General features: G+C 34.3%; 1 protein-coding gene across 3 annotated transcripts in view; it reads left to right on the forward strand.

Moving 5' to 3' along the window:
* Positions 1–20,164, forward strand: part of RFX3 (regulatory factor X3) — a 121,438-nt gene that overhangs the window by 52,840 nt on the left and 48,434 nt on the right. For all 3 annotated transcript variants that reach the window (XM_062599436.1, XM_062599438.1, XM_062599437.1), the window contains exons 2-3: positions 7,482–7,606; positions 15,912–16,009. In XM_062599436.1, coding sequence (XP_062455420.1) covers positions 7,490–7,606; positions 15,912–16,009 — 215 coding nt within the window. In that variant the 5' untranslated portion in view covers positions 7,482–7,489. The remainder of the gene's footprint in view (positions 1–7,481; positions 7,607–15,911; positions 16,010–20,164) is intronic.

Consider the following 20,164-nt stretch of genomic DNA (forward strand, 5'->3'; position numbering starts at 1 on the left):
ACTTCTCTTACAGTTTGATTTTGCCTCATTCTCCTCTTAATCAAGCGTGTCAGCTGGTGTAGCTAATCAGTCTGATTTTGTACTTTCCCCATGGAAACTCCTTGAATGTCAGTAAAGCTGCCTATAAAAATACCCAGAACTACAACATTCCAGATTTTCTGATAAAATCTCATGTCTTCTAATGCCTAGAAAGTAGCAATGACTAAGTGTCGTAGTGTAAATGAAATTGAATATAGTTAAATATAATATTCAGTAACTAGTGATTTACTTTTTTTTCCTCTCAAGATGGTAGACGAGTTAAGAACAGATATATGTGATATAAGAATGTTGTTAGCGTATTTTATTAGGTTAGATTAAGAAATCTAGGTACGTGACCTTGCTGTCTGTACATTTTTCAATCAAAGTCTAATAACAAAACTACTACTAGATTGCTGAGATATTTCAAAGTTGGAGTTGTTATGCTGCAGCATAAGCATCATCTTTAGCATTTAAAAGGCATCACTCATTACAAAAAGAATAGAAGGACAAAATGGAATTTTCCTCATAGTTCTACAAAGTAGTGTTTTTGAAGTGTGGTTTCCAGGCAAGATAGAAAATTTGTTTAATACAGTTCTTAATCTGTGTTTGAATAGCACTGTCATACCAAGAAATACATGAAGAAGAACTCTAGGAATGAAGGCTAAATATACACAAATAAATTTGCTTTGGAATGGACTCCGCATATTGAAATTTTCTGTTGGAATTTCTCTTTTCCTTGAAATATAGTAAGACTTTGGAAGTAGAGGAAATTGCCCGGAAATTGGTACTTTTTATTGATACTTTTTTGGGGTTCATTTCAGACGTTTCTGTAGAAATCAGTAGTTCTGTGAAATTGAAATGGCAGTTAAAAACAAAAATGTATTATTTGTATCTCTGTGATGGCTTTATAGGCACAGTTATTCAAGTATTATCTATCAGAAATAATATTCAGGTACTTTTCCTATATTGAACACTGCCTTTAATATATTTACATGACTTTTATGGGTTGGGTTCAGTGTGTTCAACACCTCCCAGAAATATCTAACCAGTTTGACAATTACAATATCAAACTGTATTTGCAGCTTGACATGAGAGGATCTTACTCTGTTGCATAAGTACTATGGGCAGAAGTAATCATTATAAAATTTAATATATGTATATAATGTTACTTTTAAGTTTCAAAATGCTTGATAAAAAAGATACAGTTTTATGAAATTTCATCTCTATTTTTATCTGTTGTGACCTAGTATTTGGGGGAGAAAAAGCTTCGAGCACTGACAATCATCAACCCAAGGCACTATGACTAATACGGATTTTAAAAACCAAGGGGGAAGAATGTGGTAGCAGAAGCACTGCCTGTGCAGGGGTGTTTCTTTCTCTTCTGCAAGGGCAATCTTGCATTGAAATAGATTTCAGATGTTGTTTTAAAAGTGATTTCTGTGTTTGTTTTTTTTAATGTAATACTGTGCTGCAGACCTTTTGTAGGAAGATTGAATGTGAGCCTGATACTTGTGAAACAAAAGCGGAAAGGTGATACAAAAATGGGAATATTATTTGTTTTCATCACTCAGTAGATCCTGTAGTCTTTCAGCCTAAGCATTTATGTTCTCTCTGTGATCTACTCAAACTAAGAAATTCCATTGTGGTAATTATTGATTAATAGGTGTTTCAGTAATGTGTTTGCAAAGACCTTGCTTTTTGTTTTTGTTAGCTTTCTTTAAAGGAGTAACCAGCAGTTACCACTTGCAGTGGTCTCTTCCCATTTGTATCTCTCTGTGCTTCTCTTTTTTGGTATTCTGTCAGTGTATAGTTGTGTTACTGGAAATGATACAGGAAGCCAGAGAATCAACTTACATACTTGATTCTATGTTCTTCAGTTAACTATTATCCTCCCACAGGTCATTGAAAAAGTGAAGAAAGTAATGAAATCTGTGTTGCTAACTAAAAAGTTTAGCAACATTCTTTATGTCAGCAGTGTCCAGCTGCCTACTTTGGTATCTGTGACTTAGGAGAGGATGCTCAAATAGCATGCATTAAGAAATTGGTATTCTTGTGTGAAAACGTGAGTGTTATGAAAGTATTTATAATACTTCTTTTGGTGTGTGTGCGTGCGTGCTGTGAATAACGTGTATAAACTGCCCTCTGTTTTACTGCTAATACAATATATCATTCCTTGTAATTCATAACTTACCTTGTTTGAAAGCATTTATTCATAAAATGTTTGTTTACACAAAAATCGATGGGGAATGCTTAGATAAAGTTCTAAAGTATTATTATTTTCATTTATAGTATTGTTCAGGAACCAAGCATTCTGTATTATTTATTGAAACTTTGTGTTCTGCAAATTATTTCCTATTCTTTTGTGAAACACATGTTGACATAAATTCTTAATGAGTATATTAGTGATTTATCATTATAAGTAAATAAGATCTTAAGATTAGCTTTTAATTTTGACCATTAAAAGCATGTCATTACTCCATGTGATTACAGGATCTTGTTCACTTTACCTTCTTGGATGTTTTGTTTAGCATTTTCAAGGAGAAAAGAAATTTCCTGCTGTACTTGAAAGCAAATTGCAGGCTTTTATGTTCTGCATTGAATTAAAACCTGCTACATTATCCAGTGCAGACAATGAAGCATATGCAGTTGAACAAAACTTTGCAAACTCTAATAGCTTAGAAAAAGTAAATGAGTTCAGGATGAAGTAGTCCAGTAACAAAATAAACATTAACCATTAATCAGACACACTTTAACAATGTTTTTTGATAAGTGATTGAGTTAGGCTTGAATACTCAGTCTAGTATTTAATGTTGGGAAAGCAGAATCCCAACTGCGAATTTGAGTGTATTAAATAATCTTTAGAAAGCTTAACAGACAACAATAAATTGCACAAGATATGCAGAAAAAAAGGGCAATTCTCAGCATAGTTGCTTTGCTTGAGTTCTGTCCATTAGACTGAAGAAACACTAACCTTGTAACACTCAGCAGCTGGCTTTGGGCAATATTCTTTTTCTGCTTGGAGGGGTTAATTAGCTTTCTTTCAGAATGTGGCCTATTTAGCTTTGCATTTGCCTGATTCAACTAGCACTGGCTATACAAAGCAAAACCATTAACAGGTGGGTGTGTCCAACTGCTTAATTAGCCAGAATAAAAAGCTTCTTTGTCAAACATGCATCTGTTGCTTATGATACACCTGACAGTCCCATTAGGCAAGGATGAAGTCTTTTTTCTGCTGTAATATGCAGTTCTACCACCCATATGCAGTGTCAGTGAAAAACCAAAAGACTTTATTTGGGTTATCAAAATGGGTTCATGTAACTGCTCAGTATTGCTTGATGCAGTGTGAAAGAATTATACTGACTGCCTCATGAACATGCTGGTGCAACAGCTCCTAATGAATAAGAAGATGATAAAAGTTGACTTTAAAGTGTACTATATAGCTTCTGGAAGGCAAGATCTATAATGTGCGATGCATTATAATGCAATAATAAGGAACTGCATTTAGGATAGGGACTTAGGGCAGAAGCAACCTAAAAACTTTTAAATAAAATAAGTCGTTATGTTTATTTTTGCTTAGGGAGAACTGTTGGCAAGGTTTATATTCCCTAGGTATGCTTTAGCTACTCTAGTTGACCTGTTGATAAATCAGCCTATAGAACAATCTCTTATCCTATTTTATCAGATTATTAGTAAGAATGTATTATAATTCTGAGGTACAAATGCATTGTATGCTCAAATATAGGACTATAGCAGTTTAAGACCAAACTGAGTTTGGCAGAGATAAAATTGACTCAAGCACTAGAACTCTTTAATCACAGACGTATGTACAGTTTATAAATTACGCAGTGTCCCAGACCCCTGAAATGAGATGGGGCAGTTTTGGAAAGAAGTGTGTGGTCAGTGTATGGGTGGCAGCTGTGCAGTAGGTTTTCCTAGGGCTAGGCTGTGTGTCTTCTTGGGAATCGCATTCTTTCTCCCATGTTCCTTGGTGTGTCTCTCATGACTCTGGACATCATTACTTCGGAGGTTTGGGCAGTGAGCACCCAACTCCTGACCGGCTCCATTCAGCTTCACTTGGTGCCTCTCAGTTGCTGGTGTTTGCAATCTGTTTATCAAAGATTCTCCACTCTTCCTAATTTCTCCAGTGACTGACAGGTTATTTACACTTAAGAGTATCCTCCATTCTTATAAAGAAGCTGTTCTATTTTATGATAGGGTTAACTAAAGTTCACATGCTAACACTGTTGTCAAACAGGTACATCTCATGGCAACTGCCACAAGGACATGAACATATTGTGTGCCTGGCTCAGATTTGAGTACATGGCTCTGGTTTCACGAACATCTTGAATTGCTGCTGTTACAATTGAGCACTATGTCTCAGCTATGACATAGCAATTAACAGATATGTGGCATTAAGGAACAATTCTTACCAGTCAAATTGCACCTGACTGAAGTAGCACTGCTCTTTCCTTCCAGTGATGGACATGTTTTCACACTAGAATGAGGAAAATAATGCATACTGAGCAGTTAAGTAAAGTTTAAGAGGTGGTATAAAAGAATGTCTTTAAATTCTTTGTGACTGTTCATTTCTGCTTCCCAATATGGATCTAGTACTTTGTGTGAGTGTTTATTGCAACTGATGTCTTAAGGAAACCTGTTTAGCTTTGCACTGAAATGGACAGGAAGTGCAGTTAAAGAGAGTTTCTCAGTGTTAAGCTTTTGATTTTCACTGTTCAGTCAGCTTGCCGTGCTTTTATCTGTGTCATGTAAGAGTGAGCTCTGGTTCGCCCACAAGAACTGGCTCTTCTTTGACAGCAGAATCTAAAGGATTTTTACCCAACAGTTAAAGGTAACAGATTGTGACAAAAGAACAAATGATTAATGAGTTAAGGCTGAGATTCATTTGTGAGTATACATATCCGGAGGATTACGTTGATGCTTTTTGAAAAAAATCAAATTCTTATTTGGCAGAACTGTAGCTTTGAATAGACCACATTGTGGCTGCACTACACTACTACACTATTTATATTTTCCTTTTTGTTTTTCATTATTTGTGCATGATCTATGATGCACAGACTTTTATGTATGAAAATGGAAAATACTCATTACATAAACTGATTATTTTCTAAATAACTCCAATATCAAGAAATTATGCTGTGTTACATAAGTCGGCTTTGCATTCTAAATAGTTAGAATATTTATCATAAAACCTCAGACTTCAGTAAGTGGCAGAACATTAAGACAATTAAATGTAGTTTGAAATTTATAATTTCACTTAACAGCAAGTTCTGTTGCTTTAAGTAAATGGATTTTATTAATATCTAGGATTTTTTGTTATCAGTGACTTGGTGCTGAACAAGGACTGAGTAAATCTTGAATTATTCAAATTATAAAATTGTGGATTTTAAATATAGAACTAAAATACTCAACACATTAATATTGCATTAGGAACACTGCCATTGTGTTTGATGACCCCAGAAAGCATTCATCATTTTAGTACCCTGTTCTGATGGGCTGCACCTGTCTTCAAAATGTATAAAATCATCACTATTACGATTATTATGTCCATGTGTGTATTTAGGCCTATGTATATAAAACATATGCTTGCTGTAGGCCTTTGTTTGCCAAAGAAGGTTATCTAAATCTCTGATTCTGCTTATTTAAGCTAATATATTTATCCTATGTGTGAATTTGGTCTAATGCACTTAAGGAAGCTGCACATCTTGTTATCTGTAGAAAATTAAAAGATGATTGCAAACTGAAAAACAAAATATTCCTTCTCGATTTTATTATTAAATGTTGTATGTTCTTGTTAATATTTATGTTAAGGGAAATTCAGCTAGGATGGACTGATATGTGAAATGTGGCATTTTTCTTACTGTTAAATAATTTTATTCTGGATAAATCTAGCATTTTCTGTGGGCAAACCGAATACGAAATTTAGCACTTTGACAATAAGTGTATTTATCCTGCACACAACTATATTTGTCCAGCAGACAATCCGTTCATAAGTGTTTGGATTTTTTAAATGTCAACAGTCATCTGTAAAATTTTGTTCCTTTTTTCTTTTACTACTCTATTCAAATTTTTGTCTGGTATACTGAAAAGATGTAGAGTTCAATCATCATGGTTCTGATAAAGTATTGATTAATCTGAAACAAGTTTGATCAGCAAATTATCAGACTTTGCCGTTTTATTTATGATGATTAAGCAAGCAGCTTCTGCATATATGAGATTGTCTATACAAATAAAAAGCAATCCAAGAAATATCCTAAAGTTTCACTGTAAATGCATATTTTCTCTGATATCAGTATGCTGACTTCCTATAAAAAGGAAGCAAGATTTGGAGTTCCTATATAATATACCGCTGTGTTGGGGTTGAGGCTTCTTATTCATTTTGCCATTTTATACAACAAAATAGATAAATTGAGGGATAATCCATATGATTTCATTATCCTGTATTTCAGAAGAAGCAGTTAAACCTACCCATTCCATAAGGAACGGTTCTGTGGAGTTCAAGCCAATCAAAGTCCCCGTTGGCAAAGTCCTGCTCCAATTCCCCTCCCAAATTTATATACCTGTTTCTTGCTCTCTAATGACTGCATTTGAATACACAGTGAGTCAGGGGTAGTTGGAGGGAGGGATTGCAGGAGTCTAGCTTTAAATCAATTTTGAAACTCAGCCTTGAAAGGAAGGTCAGTTATTAGAACTGATTCAGTAGTCAAGCAAAGAGAATTTTCTGAGGAGTATTCCAAGGGTCTTGGCACAACCATGAGTTGCTCCTACTATGTCCTACAGACACATTTTTGAGTCTGGTTTTGTCTCAGGAGATCAGAAAATACTAAAATTTAGGGGTTTAGGTATTTTATTTTTCTTTTTTAAAAATCTATTTTGTTCCCTGTCAGCCATCCAAATCTGTTCAGTTAACCTAACAAATTATATAGTTAAGGCATTCTAAGTTTTCATAAATTTGTAATGGAAATCCCTTCTAGTATGAAGAATAATATTACTCATTTTTTGTGATATTGGTCCTCAGTTTGACAAACTATTCTATAGCTGATGTAGATTAATGGAGTTCAAGGCCAGTAAGATTTTTGTATCACAGAACTTTGTGTTTAAGGACTATTAATTTGTTTTTGGTTACAGTAATTCTTCACAGACATGTACAGTCTTCTTTTTTGAAGGTATCAGGTGATGAAGAACCTGCAGCCACATGCGGTTATTATTTTCACTGGTTAATCATCTGTTGCTTAAAAGAAATAAAAAAGCGTGCTTTCTGATTTTGAATTAATTTTGATTTGCCATCTAGTCAATTATATTAATGTATCTGCTGTGCAACACTGGAGAATCCTGTGGTTCCCAGTATACGCTTTCCATGAAAACACAAGTCATCCTCAGTTATGTTTCTGAAAATAGGTTTTCTTTGTGCTAACCTTTTATTTTTACATTTTAATTTTATTCAGAGCCCAAGATGCAGACACCAGAGACTGGGTCGGATACAGGTTCAACTGTGACTTTACAGACATCTGTGGCTGGCCAAGCAGCAGTGCCCACACAGGTAGTACAGCAAGTACCAGTTCAGCAACAGGTAGGTGGCTGGTAGTTTGAGGAAAAAAAATATATACATATATGAGAAGGAGGATAGTTTTTCACAAAGTAATGAAGAATAAGTTTTGTACAAGTTTGCTAAAGGAACTCCTTTGTCCTATTTTTATCAATTTTATTTTCCTGGAATTGAAATACTACGTAAAAAGGAAGACCCCTACCTTGAACTAGAGTAAGCACCAGGGGTACCCGTACATAATTCTAACAGCAGATTATTATTGAATCTGTGAAATAGAGCTGACAAATTTACATTATTTTATGTTATTGAATATTTACATTTATTCCTTTCAGAATGTAATGAATATATATCTGATATTACTGATTATATATAATTTTTCCTTTCATTTTCACTTCCAGATAGATACAGTAAAAATGTAAAATTGAAAGCAATGTCACATGCATCTCTAGGCTCGATTCCTTGCAGATTCTTGCACAACACCAGAGAACCGTTTGAGTGATGACAATATATAATTCATTATGAGGATTTGCCAGGAAATCAAGGAGATTTTCAAAGTGCCAGTTTAGTGCACAGCTCTGTCATGTGAGATGATTAATCATCTGTACAGCACCCACAACATTTAGGAGGACTGCTGGCTGAAGAAAACAGGAAAAAATATGGAAGTGGAAACAGAGACTGAATGTGAATGCCATGGCCTCTGTCTAAGACTTTTCCTTAATACGCAGAATCTATCTAATAGGTATTCTGAGAGATGTCTGATGTATTTTTTCATCCAAAATTGACTTTATTGTTTCAAAATCTATAATATGAGAACTGGAGATAATTTATTAAATTTATTAAATTGTGAGATCTGTTTCTCACAGATTCTCACACATTACTGCCAGTGCAGCAATTTTCCATAATTTAAATTTTCCAACATTTATCAAGTTTAGTTGATGGTGGTGGTTCCACAGTCTCTTATATTTTACTAATAACTTTTCCCAATGTACAGACTGAGTTTATAATGTCTCATAATTTTATTACTGACTTCTGCTTATATTTTCATGTTATATTTGAGGATGCATGTTTGCTTTTAAAAACTGTAAAGCATGGAATTCGGTCTTCCAGATTTTTTAAAATGCCTGTCTTCATGTATTTGCTAAAAGTTCCCATGGAGTCAAGATTGTCTTAAATGTTTTCTGCTGACTTCAGATTGTTATCAGTAATCGTAATTTTGATGTTGATTAGAATAAAGCCTTTTCAGTAGTACATTAGGTTTTAAGTGAAGCTTCCATGATGCTTATACTCAGATAAACTTTCTGGGAGATTTCATCTGGTTAATTCTTTCTAAACTTTTGTGAAGTACAAGACTTCTTTTCCCCCTTTTTTTATGAAATATAATCTAAATAATTTGTCTTCTATTTATGTTCTTTTAAGATGACAGATGATTATTTTATATATGGTTAGTTTGTGTGATTTGTAATTTGTTATTCCTATATTTTCAGATAAAAGGTGGAGATTTGATAGTGCTATGCAGATGCTTGTTTTAAGCAGATAGCGTATTCATACAACAGTCTGGTATTACATATTAAACTTGATTCATAGGAAGTACTGATCAGTATGATGGATTGAAGACTGTTAACAAATTAGTGGTTAGTGGGTCTTCTCTGCATATCTATTCTATTTCTAAAATGGCAAATGAATAATCAATAGGGCTTTCATGTTTATAAGCTTTGCCTGTGCAAAGTTACTCATCTTTCTGAAAATTTACAGCACAGGTATGATTCTTTAGTTTTCTGTGTACCTAATGCGTGTATCTCTGTTACCTACTGTCTATATCTTTTTTCTAGTTATTCCAGTTTTAGTTTATTAATGTAATGCTCATGTCAAAGCACAGAAGTCCAGATATAGACTATTTTAACTTGCTTCATTAGGTCTTAATGAAAGCAAGTTAAAAATTTTGGAATGCAGAATATGCTTTTGTTAAAAAAAAAAAAAAACAGTCAGCTGATCAGCTTCACATCTCCTTTAGTGCTGCTATTTCTGAATATTCCCCTTCATTGAATGTTCCATCTGTATTTTGGATTTTCCCTGTGGTTATATTAGATTGTATTTTTCCAGCTGAGTTTAACTTTGAGAGTATAAATTGGCATACTATTTCAGAAAAAGACCTAGGGTCCACCCAAGCAAGGAAGAGGAGTTTGTTGCTATATTTTAAATGGATTGAAAAGGTAACAAGAATGTTGGAAAAGCCAATGCAGACATCATTGTGGTGATTGAGACACATTGTGGGGGGGGGGGAAATGTTTACAGAGAAACAGATAGATTACAGAAATGTTGGAAAATGACAGGACTTCTAAAAGATTTGAAGATGCAGGGAAGAGAAAAGTGAGAGTGAAGATATGAATGTGGTATGCCAGCAGGAAATGTGATGAAGAAAGTGGGTGGGTTAGGTGCTTTCAATAGTAAGGAAGTAAAAGGAATAGCAGGCAGTGAAACAATCACTGTGTTGAGGAAATTGCAAGTGTGGTCTACCGTGAGGATTTAACTGTACATGGGTTACGTTTGCCTAAAATTAAAATTTGACTTTATGTACATACATTAGGAGCAGACCACAGATGGAAAAAGGAAAAAAGAGAGAGAGAGAAAGCTAATTGTATGAAGTCATTCTTTTGATGGGAGAGGGATAGGTAATTATTTCTGCATGCTCAAAGTTATCCGTGTTAAAAGTAGGAAGGAAAGATGAACAATATAGAAGATGCTTTTGTTTTTTTCTATGACTTATAAAATGTATACTTAATGTAAGCTACATTCGGAAGTATGAGTAAATTTATTAAAAGAATAGGGCACTTCTTGAACTTTGTTCTAAGACACAGTATCATACCTGTACTTGTCTTGAATACACAATGATTTATCATAAGCTATAACTTCTGTATTTTCACATTTATACTGATTTATTAACAATTTTTGGTGAATTACGCTGCTTTTGATGAATTTGACTTTTAAAATTGATATTGAAACTATATATTCCATTTTCATATTAAGGTCTTAATTTCCTGAATTTCCATTCTGATATCTGCACCATACTTAAATGATATCTCATGCAAGGACTGATTTGGGCTTGTTTTCATGACATTGGTGTGTAATTTATGCTCACAAAATGTGTGCTGTGTTTTTCATAATGAAGCATGTTTGCCCTGAAGAAGAGCAAACTTGATAAATGAGAGGGTATACTGATGACCTTTTTACTACAGCTGTGTTTGTACTGAAGTGTCCTTTCATTTGAGCAAACAGCAAAAGAGTACCTCTAAATGTTTTCAGCTACAATATTCTTTATTTGCATATAGCTAATATAAACATGGCTCATAAAAGTCTGCTATCATGCTCCAAAATAGAAAGAAAATAACATTAATGAAAATCTAGGATTCCCTTTAGGTAACAATGGCACTGATATCAGTAAGTTTTGTGCAGCACAGCAACAGGGTTGAAGGGGAACGATGAGAAAAGAGGAACGACCATGTGTAAATAAGAAGTAACTGGAATAAGGCCAGAAAGTCAGGACTGTAATTAAATCCCATTTTAATAGTGTAAGGAATTTTCCTAGGCTTTTGTTTCCTCAGATAGGAGGATTTTTCACTAACATATCGTTCCTTTTTTAACGCACACTCTTTAGCATAAAGCTGCAAGCTTAAGGGTTCAACATTAACCTGGCTTTTTAATTTATGCCATTGAATGTGGAAGGATTGAAGGAGTAAAATAAAAATAATTGTATAATCTATTTTAAAAAGATCCATGCATCCATGCATCAGAATTTGAATGAAACAAATCTTCATATTTGCCATAGACCATGTCCATGCAATTCAGAAAAAAAAAAGGATCATTAAACTGGAGATGTATACTTCTGCTAATCAAAATTAGAACTTAATGCAGAATCATGTTTAGCATATGAAAAACATAATCATGAACTGATTATATCATTATATCAATATGAATATGCTAAGAATATTACAGCATGTGCTATTTATGTGTTGCTTGCCAAAAATAATCTAGACTAATTAAGGTACAAAAATGATTTTTATCTCTGAGAACAGAAAAATGATGCATACCCAATTCTTTTTGTATAGGCATTATAGGCAATTGTATGTTCCCTTTTAAATAAGGATTAAAAGTCTTTGTTTGTTTTACCCTACTATTCTACTCTTTCCTAGCTCTTTTAACGTAAATACTTTTTATCAGGAATTAAAATTCTCCCTTTAATTTTTTATTTAATTTCTGTATTTCAGTTGAATGTTTTTATTGTTCATTTTTATTGACAGACTCTCATAAATACATTATTATTTACTTCTTCGTTTGTTCCTTTAAGATGGTATAATTGAGCGTAAATTTTTTTTTGCTTTTTTTTCTTCAGCTGGTAATAATAATCAAACATATATATTGAAATCAGTTTTCATTCTCCTCTTTTTCCTGGAACATTTCAGTTGCTAACTTCTAATCCTACTCCAATTATTCCAGGCTGGAATCACTGAAACAAGAAGAATGAAAGATCTTCTCTATGACCCTGCTTAATTCGTTATTTTCTAAGCCAGTCAGTTAATTTCCTGTTCTTCATCAAGACAATAACAATTCCTATGACTAGCCTACCAGCTCACCCCCACAATACACAATTTTTGAACGTATATGTTACTTTTTAAGACATATCCCATTTTCTTTTATGTTTTCAGCCTAAATCAATTCTTGCTTTTTATATAAGGAAGCCATTTTGGATTAGGTGTCTGGTTAATGTCCTCTCCAAAATCTCTGGTTTCTGTTCTGCCCCCAAAACTACCTGGCTAATACATTTTCTTAAATTATAGTAGGAGGTGTCAGAAAAATGATAAATAAAACAGAAGAGAAGAAAGATAAAATCTTTTTTAAAAAAATTCACTAAAAATACAGACTTCACTGTGACTTTTTCCTTCATCATAGGCAAATTCTTATCAATTAACTAACTGTCCACAGATGGGAAGCAGATGTATGTACTTCCCATCTCTGAAGATTAAAAAAAAAAGCCTAAAGAACCTTAACATTTAACTGTTTTGTAAATAGATTTTTTCCTAGATAAAAACTACTACTTTCGCATGAATGAAGAAATAGGGCAAATAAAATTATTATTGAAGAAACCATATAATGAAGTTTTTCAGCACAGGGCCATCAGAAAGGTCACTTACCTAAACTACTTGACTAGAGAAAATGCCTGACCTTAAAGTTGAGAATAAGAAGTAGGTATACTGCGATACAATGTAGAAGCAATAGGTTATGATCAGTTAATCATAGCATTATTGAATTTCAGAGAAGCTGAAGTAAAATCATCTATTTTATAAACCATCTTTTTTTATTATTGTGTTAGAAACTTAAAATAAATCTATGTCCCTTTTATGTTGAGCTAAATTGTTACAATTTAATCTACAAAGGAAGATAAGGTGTTTTAATTAATACTGTACAGTAGTCATTCTTAAGCCATAGGTTTAAAAAAAAAGATTATTTTCTTTACATAGTATAAAACAGTTGTGATACTCCTAGTAATACTACGTATTAGGCTAATAAATAATGTATATAAACACTGGTGAAAAAATTAAATTCATCAAAGTTAATTTTCATTTTTGCAGGTTTTAATATTTAGTTGTATGGGAAATCGAACAAATCTTTCTCTTCCAAATCAGAAAATGTGCACATTTGGGGATTTTTTCACTTTTCTATATAACAGATACAGAATTTTATTAGAATCTCTGCCATCTCTTCTTGGCTGTATCCATTGTTTTTGTATAGGTGTAGCAGCCTATATTGTCCAAGAAGAATGAGAAAATGCAGTAGTTTGTATAGAATAGGAATGTGACTTGCATTTACTGACAGGAGATTATTAATATTTTATCTGTACATAGAATAGTATTCTATTTTATCAGTACATGTGGGTTGCCAAGAGAAAATCTTACCCCCTATATTAATAGAAAATAGAGTGTTTTTTAATAGGGAGTAAGCTATATTCAGTGTATGTGGAGAGAGAATGCAGTGTGTTTTGTGAGAGGTCGGACATGAATGTGCAGTTCCTGGAGACCCGTCATATTGAGGATGGCATCATATCTGCAGTGTTTCCCCAGCTGTACTGCTGGGACAGAAAATGGAACACACACATTAAGTAGCAGGTGACAAATGACTAGTTTTAAGAATAAAGCCTGTTTTGTGGATGTTTTCTCAGTGTATTAATTAAGTAGATCGGTGTGGTGCTCTGTAGGAGAGTGATTAACAATGACTCCCTTTCTCCCATTGATTACAGGTTATAGAACTTGAGTCGCCCAAGAAGAAATACCTTCAGGGACAGACTTAAAATTATCATAATCTGTTGCTTATATGTTTTGCAATAAAGCACATACACATTTTGTTACATAAATAGATGGTTTTGTCACAGATCAGCAAACTTGAATATTAGGGGGTATTATTTCCCAACAGGCTAACTAGCATAACTTTCTTGTAGTGGATTTGGATCAAGCCCATTCTATGGAAATATTATTTAGTGTAATCTAAGTTATGAGTTCAAAGATGATGCAAATAAAATTAATTTAATTCTTTGAAAATATTTTGTGCAATACAGCTATTTATGTTGTCTTTTTAATTCAGAAAACTGTTCTAAAGCCATAATCATGATTTGCCACAGATTCTTTTGTGTCTGAAACTGAGAATTGGAGAACTGATTCTTCCTTCTAAAAAGCTAAATTTTATTCAGAGAAGAAATATATACTATTGCATTTTACCTAAATAATTAGAAAACATCTTTAAAATAATTTTTTTCAAGTTAAGAAATTGTAGGTTTAGTATGTATGCCAATTTATTTAATGCTTCACAATGAAAATCAGAAAATGGTTGGTCTTACTGTATCATCTAGCCATCAGATTGTGCCTCAGTACTACTGATTGATTGAGAGAAACATCTGATTTTCTATCATGCTAGAATAGCTGCATTCATTTTTCCTCAGAACTAGATTTTAATGTTAACCTAAAGAATGGTGTGTGGAAAAGTCTAGAATTTCCTTTCGAAGTCCAAGCCACTACTATAAAAGAAAGAATAGGAAAAATATGTTTATTTACAGAACTTTATAGAATATAGTGAAGAGGGTAAAGATATTACAGCTATGATGTTTTCAAAGAGCTTATGGAGATGATGCATCAAATACATGAGGCCCAGGTTCATCTGGGATTATGATGTTTGCATTTTTAGTGCCAACTGTGTCAGATTGCAGTTGCATTGCAACAAAATACTTAAGAAAAATAGTAGCTACTAAGTAGTAGCTACTAATTTATATCTGCTTAATAAATGACTGCATTGTTACTTTCCTGATTCAGTTCCTAAGGTAAGCCTGTGCGAGTATGTGAAGTCTGTAAGTCCTTGCACATCCTTTAGATTCTGGATTGTTACTCACCAAAATATGGTTTCTCTAAATGGTGGCAGGTATAAAGCATGGGATTCTCAATCTTCACCGTAGAAAAGGGCAAAAATCTCTGTAGTGCAATGTTTTAAATGCCTTCTATGCAAAGACTTCAGAGGAAATTTGCATAGCCTGCAGCTCTCCTCCATAGTAATTGAGTCAAAGAAATAATAGTATGGTTGGCGATGTGCTTTTGTGAGACAAGTGTGTCATCTAAGCAATATACATGAAGATAATCCATCCTTTACTGCTTCATTTAGGAAATGTACTCTTATATTGACATGAAAACTTCTTTTGTAGAAGTATGTCATAACTAATGATGTTCCATAGAAGGGGTTACACAGATTGGGGTTCCTAATCCTGCATTGTACATCTGGGTCAAAGCATTACTGGAAGAAGAACTTTATAATAATGTAACTTAACTCTGATTAAACTATGGCTAAACCACATTGATGTGAACCTTTATTTTTAAACTTAGTGCAGCACATTTGAACTGTGGTTTTAAGGCTTGTGTCATGCGGATTGAAAATGGGATAAAAATCATTGTAAACGGGTTTGTATATGGCCAAAGGAAACTTGATGGGAAGCATACAGTTATGCTTCTTTTCATCCTTTTTATACTTTCTGATTGTTTCTTTCTTTGATGCTGAAGGTACCTACATTCACAAGCATGCATCTTCAGTGCTAGAACTGCATTACTGTATTGCAGACTTAAAACGTTATGCAACACAATAGTTTTTTCTACTACTGCTGTGCTGTGACACAGCATTTTCAGTTATTTATTAATTGTGATAACAGAGGTGTCTGAAATGGCATTGAAACCATTTGCTCTACTGAAGTATCAGCCATTCCTTTTATTACAGTGTCCCAGATTTCTGGTGTTCTTGTTTACAGGTACAGCAAGTGCAGACTGTGCAACAAGTACAGCATGTATACCCAGCCCAGGTTCAGTACGTGGAAGGAAGTGATACAGTCTACACTAATGGAGCTATGTAAGTTGGCAAATGACAGAATGTGAATGTTCAGTAAAATGTGAAGTTAAATGTGCATTTTCAGTGATATCCTATCAGGTTCTCTATTTTAAATTGGAAGGAAAAAATGATTGAATCAAAACTCTATTATTGTTGCCATTTGAAATAGTTTTTCAGATAAAAAGTTGAATTCATGTATTTATTGAAAAAGAACTTTCATTAAAATGAATTCAAGTGATTGTTAAACTTAGAGCAAAATTATATGTGCAGCATTCTGTTATTTAAAAATAAAAATCTTTTAGGTTTATAGTAAGTTCAGTCCACAGGAAGTACTATCTAACTTTCTCATAATGTGATGATCTTTGTAATAAAGATGTCTTCATGTGGGCTGTATGAGGTCCTGTCTGCAGTCCTACTAGCAAATACATAAAATGCGGCAGCAGCTGCAGTTACTATTTACAGAAAGCAATAATGTAATTTAATTCCTGTGTTTAATGAAATGAGGTATTTCTGCCAAGGGATTCTCTGCCAAAGAAGCAAGGAAGGACAAGTAACATTGTCTCCTTTTGCTTCTTTAGCCTCTTCACAGCTTATTATTGTGCTTCTCTTGCTTACGTGAACACACTTTTCCACAGTCAAGTTTCTTTCACCAATGCACAAGTTCAGAAAGATAGAATAATTCATGTTTGTTTGGACCTCTGGAGGTCATCTAGTCCAATCCCTTGCTCAGATCAGGGCCAGCTTTGAAGTTGGTTCAAACATCAAAGTAGGATGAGGTTGCTCAGAGAAGACCTCTTCCCTTTTTCATTTACCCGCTTCTTGCAGGTGTGTCTTGCCTCTTTTGATGTGTTATGAATTTAGAGAAGGAAGAAAAATCACGTAGAAAGCTTGTTTGGTGCCAGCAAGCATTTTTTTGTAGATAGTAATCCAGAGGTGATACAAAAGAGTGAGCAATATTATTTGGTTCAAAGACTTCTTCTGATGTTAACACTGGCAGCATGCTCTGTCCTGATATATTTTGTTTAATTCAGTTTTCCTTTTCTTTTTTTTCCATTCTAGCTTGTCTGTTTTCTTCTCACTTGTAAATCCTGAACAATCTTCTCATAAATGGACATAGAACTTCCCTATTACTAAGAATGACTATTGACTAGTATCTAGTAACATATGAAAGTCACTTTTGAGATGGTTAATCTGTAATCATTTGGGCTGAAGTTTTCTTTATAGAAAGTTGCTTTTGAACTGTGCTGTTTGCTTAAGATATTTTTGAAAAATTTAGCCAAAGACATTCAGTTGCTTATATAAGGCAAAACATGTTTCTTTTCCCACACTTTAATAAGTTTTTCTTTAGAATGTTCTAGAACTTCCACTCTTCCAGCTGGGAACTTAAATCTGAGTACTGTGTTTTTTACTGCAGTCTGTAAAATCTTACCTGATTTTTTAGATCACATTTTTAAAATAAAAGATATTATTTGTTTTACTGTATTCAAATATTAAGTAGATGAATGCTGTAACAAAATTGTCAAGTAGTATAGCAACTAAGGGCAATAAGAGAAAGGAAAAAATGTGCGATATCTGTAAAGAAGATTGAGACTGTGATCAATTAGGCCGTGGGTGGTAGTCTTAGACAGTGCTTGTGGAAGTGATTGAGAAGTGAGTGTGGGAGCTGAATGCCAGTGGGCGGAAAGAAGAAAATATGGAGACAAATCTTACAAAAAAGCCAGTGTATGCAGGCATGTGAAAAAGAGCTGTTAAAAAACAAGAGGCTATGCAGGAGTATTTATGCCTCTGTAGCTTTTCTGATACAGTTACTAACAATTTGTTTTGTAGACTTTAAAAATAGCTGGAAGGAGCTGGCACAACGTAAGATATAGTGCTTTTCACCAATAAGTCACGTCTTGAGATGACTGATATTTTTCTGAATGTGTTACAATTTATCTTCATTGGAATTAGGATATTTAATTTTCAACACCAGTAAAGTAAGAATTAGTTGAGATTTCATGTGAAGAAAGTTTTCTAAAAAAAATCTAATGAATATTAACAGTTTGTCTTTCCTAGATGGCAAATGATAATTTGAAAACTAATTATCAATCTTACAAGAAGATGAGCTCTTATATATTTTCCTCAACTACGTGTGATTGCCTCTGTAAGCATTTTCCTCATGAAAGTGATAACCTCTCAGAGGACAGAGAGATTTGTGAGATTTATGAGATAAATCTTCTTTTATGAGATTTAAAAAAACAGAATAAATTCACTATCTTCCTGTTCCTGCTAAAAAAAGGAAGAGTTCAGGAGTTCTAATATATCTGGTATTGGGTTTGAAGTAGCCCATAATCACTTGATTCTCCCAGAAATTTTTTGGAATCACACAGATTCTCAGCAGTTTGATCAATCTGTGTGTGCAGTCTATATCTTTGCCTCTTCAACTAGTACATGCGAGTCTCTCCTTTTGGTTAGGTAAGAGAGTTTGAAACCATTTGCCCCATGAGAGGGGATTCACAGCTCCATGTTGCTAGGTACAACCAGTAGCAAGGCTGAGGAGCATGTAGTCCCAATGGACACCCATGGTAATGTATGTATACAACAGATAGGTAGGTAGATAGGCAGATAGATAGGTAGGTAGGTGCATACGTCTTTACCTACACATATACATGGCTGTCCACAGAGATCGACACAGGCAACACTCTCAGTTCTCATTCAAACACAAACAGTACCAACTGCCTCATCCTATTCCCCTCTCTGGCTGATCAGGAGGAGGATCCATTAGTGGGACATACATACATATATATGCATACCTCTATATTTATATGCTTGCATAACATGGATCACTCCAGCAGCTGGGCTTAGGTCCTTGGTCCAGCCAGCAGTTGCATATGAATCTTTGGTTTCTCCAGCTGCTGCCACCTGAACATAGAATTTCACCCCCGAACTGTGGGAGTCATGCTCTCCTGGGACAGCCCTGAAAGAGCTGGGCAGGGTGTCCGCTTTGCCAAGCAGGTAGCTGGCCTGCCCACTGGTCCCCATAGTGCCTCTGTGCCCCTGCTTGCTTGGGGAGATGAGCCCTTGCCATATAACCTGACAGTTTCATGTACTACTTTTACGTTCTCTTGTGAACAGCTGACACCTGCACTTTCAGCAGTGTACAAGATACAAAGCTATCTGACTGCTAGTCCTAGTGAAAACAGAAGTGGATGTTGCTGTCTTCTTAGTACCAGCCTTTAAGGTTTTAGGATTTTGTTGCACTCTGTATCTGAGTCCTTTTGTTAGTTGCTGCAGAATCAGTCAACGGGATGTCAAAGACTTTCTCTTTAGCTAGTGAGCCTAATCCAGACTGTCTTTCTCTCCTGTAGAAGAGTTTACCAATAATACAATTTACTGTTCAGAAAAAGTGTATGTAGAGAAGTGCCACTTTTAGGAACACAAGCCTTTCTAGACATTTTGGTTTTATACATGGAGAATGGGCCCAATCTCTGTTTGAACTCAGAATTAAAGACTGTATATTGTGAAAATTGTTTTTCCTATATACATCTGTTCTTCAGATTAAGAATGAATCTCATTTCTGTAAATAAAAGTTATTGCATATATGCATTACATATTAGAATGGCATTTATTTGACAGTTGAACATGATTGGAATTCCAGGTTTCTGACAGCTAGCTTTCTTTAGAGCATAAAGAATTAGTTGCATATTTGCTGTTTTAAGTTACATGTTTTTCAGAAAATACTATATCCATTTCTCCCCTTTTGTTTTCTCACTAGATTAGCTAGCTTGGAGCTATGTTGACAGGGGTTGACTTTTTAGGCTTTTCAGAAGTGATCCAAAAGCTTATCATCTCCCTAAACAAAACCTGCATAGACTGTGTTGTATTCTGCGGTGATTGAAGACACCGAGGCCAACCTCGCTTGTGCTAAAATATTTGGGCAAATGTATAGACCACAGTACATAATTTTCTGTCCATCACACTGAAATTTTTGAAAGATGAGACTCCTGGTTCCTGACATGTTACTGTGCTACAGCCATTTTGTTCACTTCCACTCAAGGAATTGTCTATTTCATACTCAGAAAATAGGATTAGGTTGTAAATGATGTGATTTAATGAAGTAATCACTGGTTTCTCTTTTGGCTTGTTTCCCTATGATTATATGTTTGGTTTATTTGATGACCATACCTGAATCAAGCC

Source organism: Rhea pennata, chromosome Z (genome assembly GCF_028389875.1).
Source record: "Rhea pennata isolate bPtePen1 chromosome Z, bPtePen1.pri, whole genome shotgun sequence".
Lineage (NCBI taxonomy): Eukaryota > Metazoa > Chordata > Aves > Rheiformes > Rheidae > Rhea > Rhea pennata.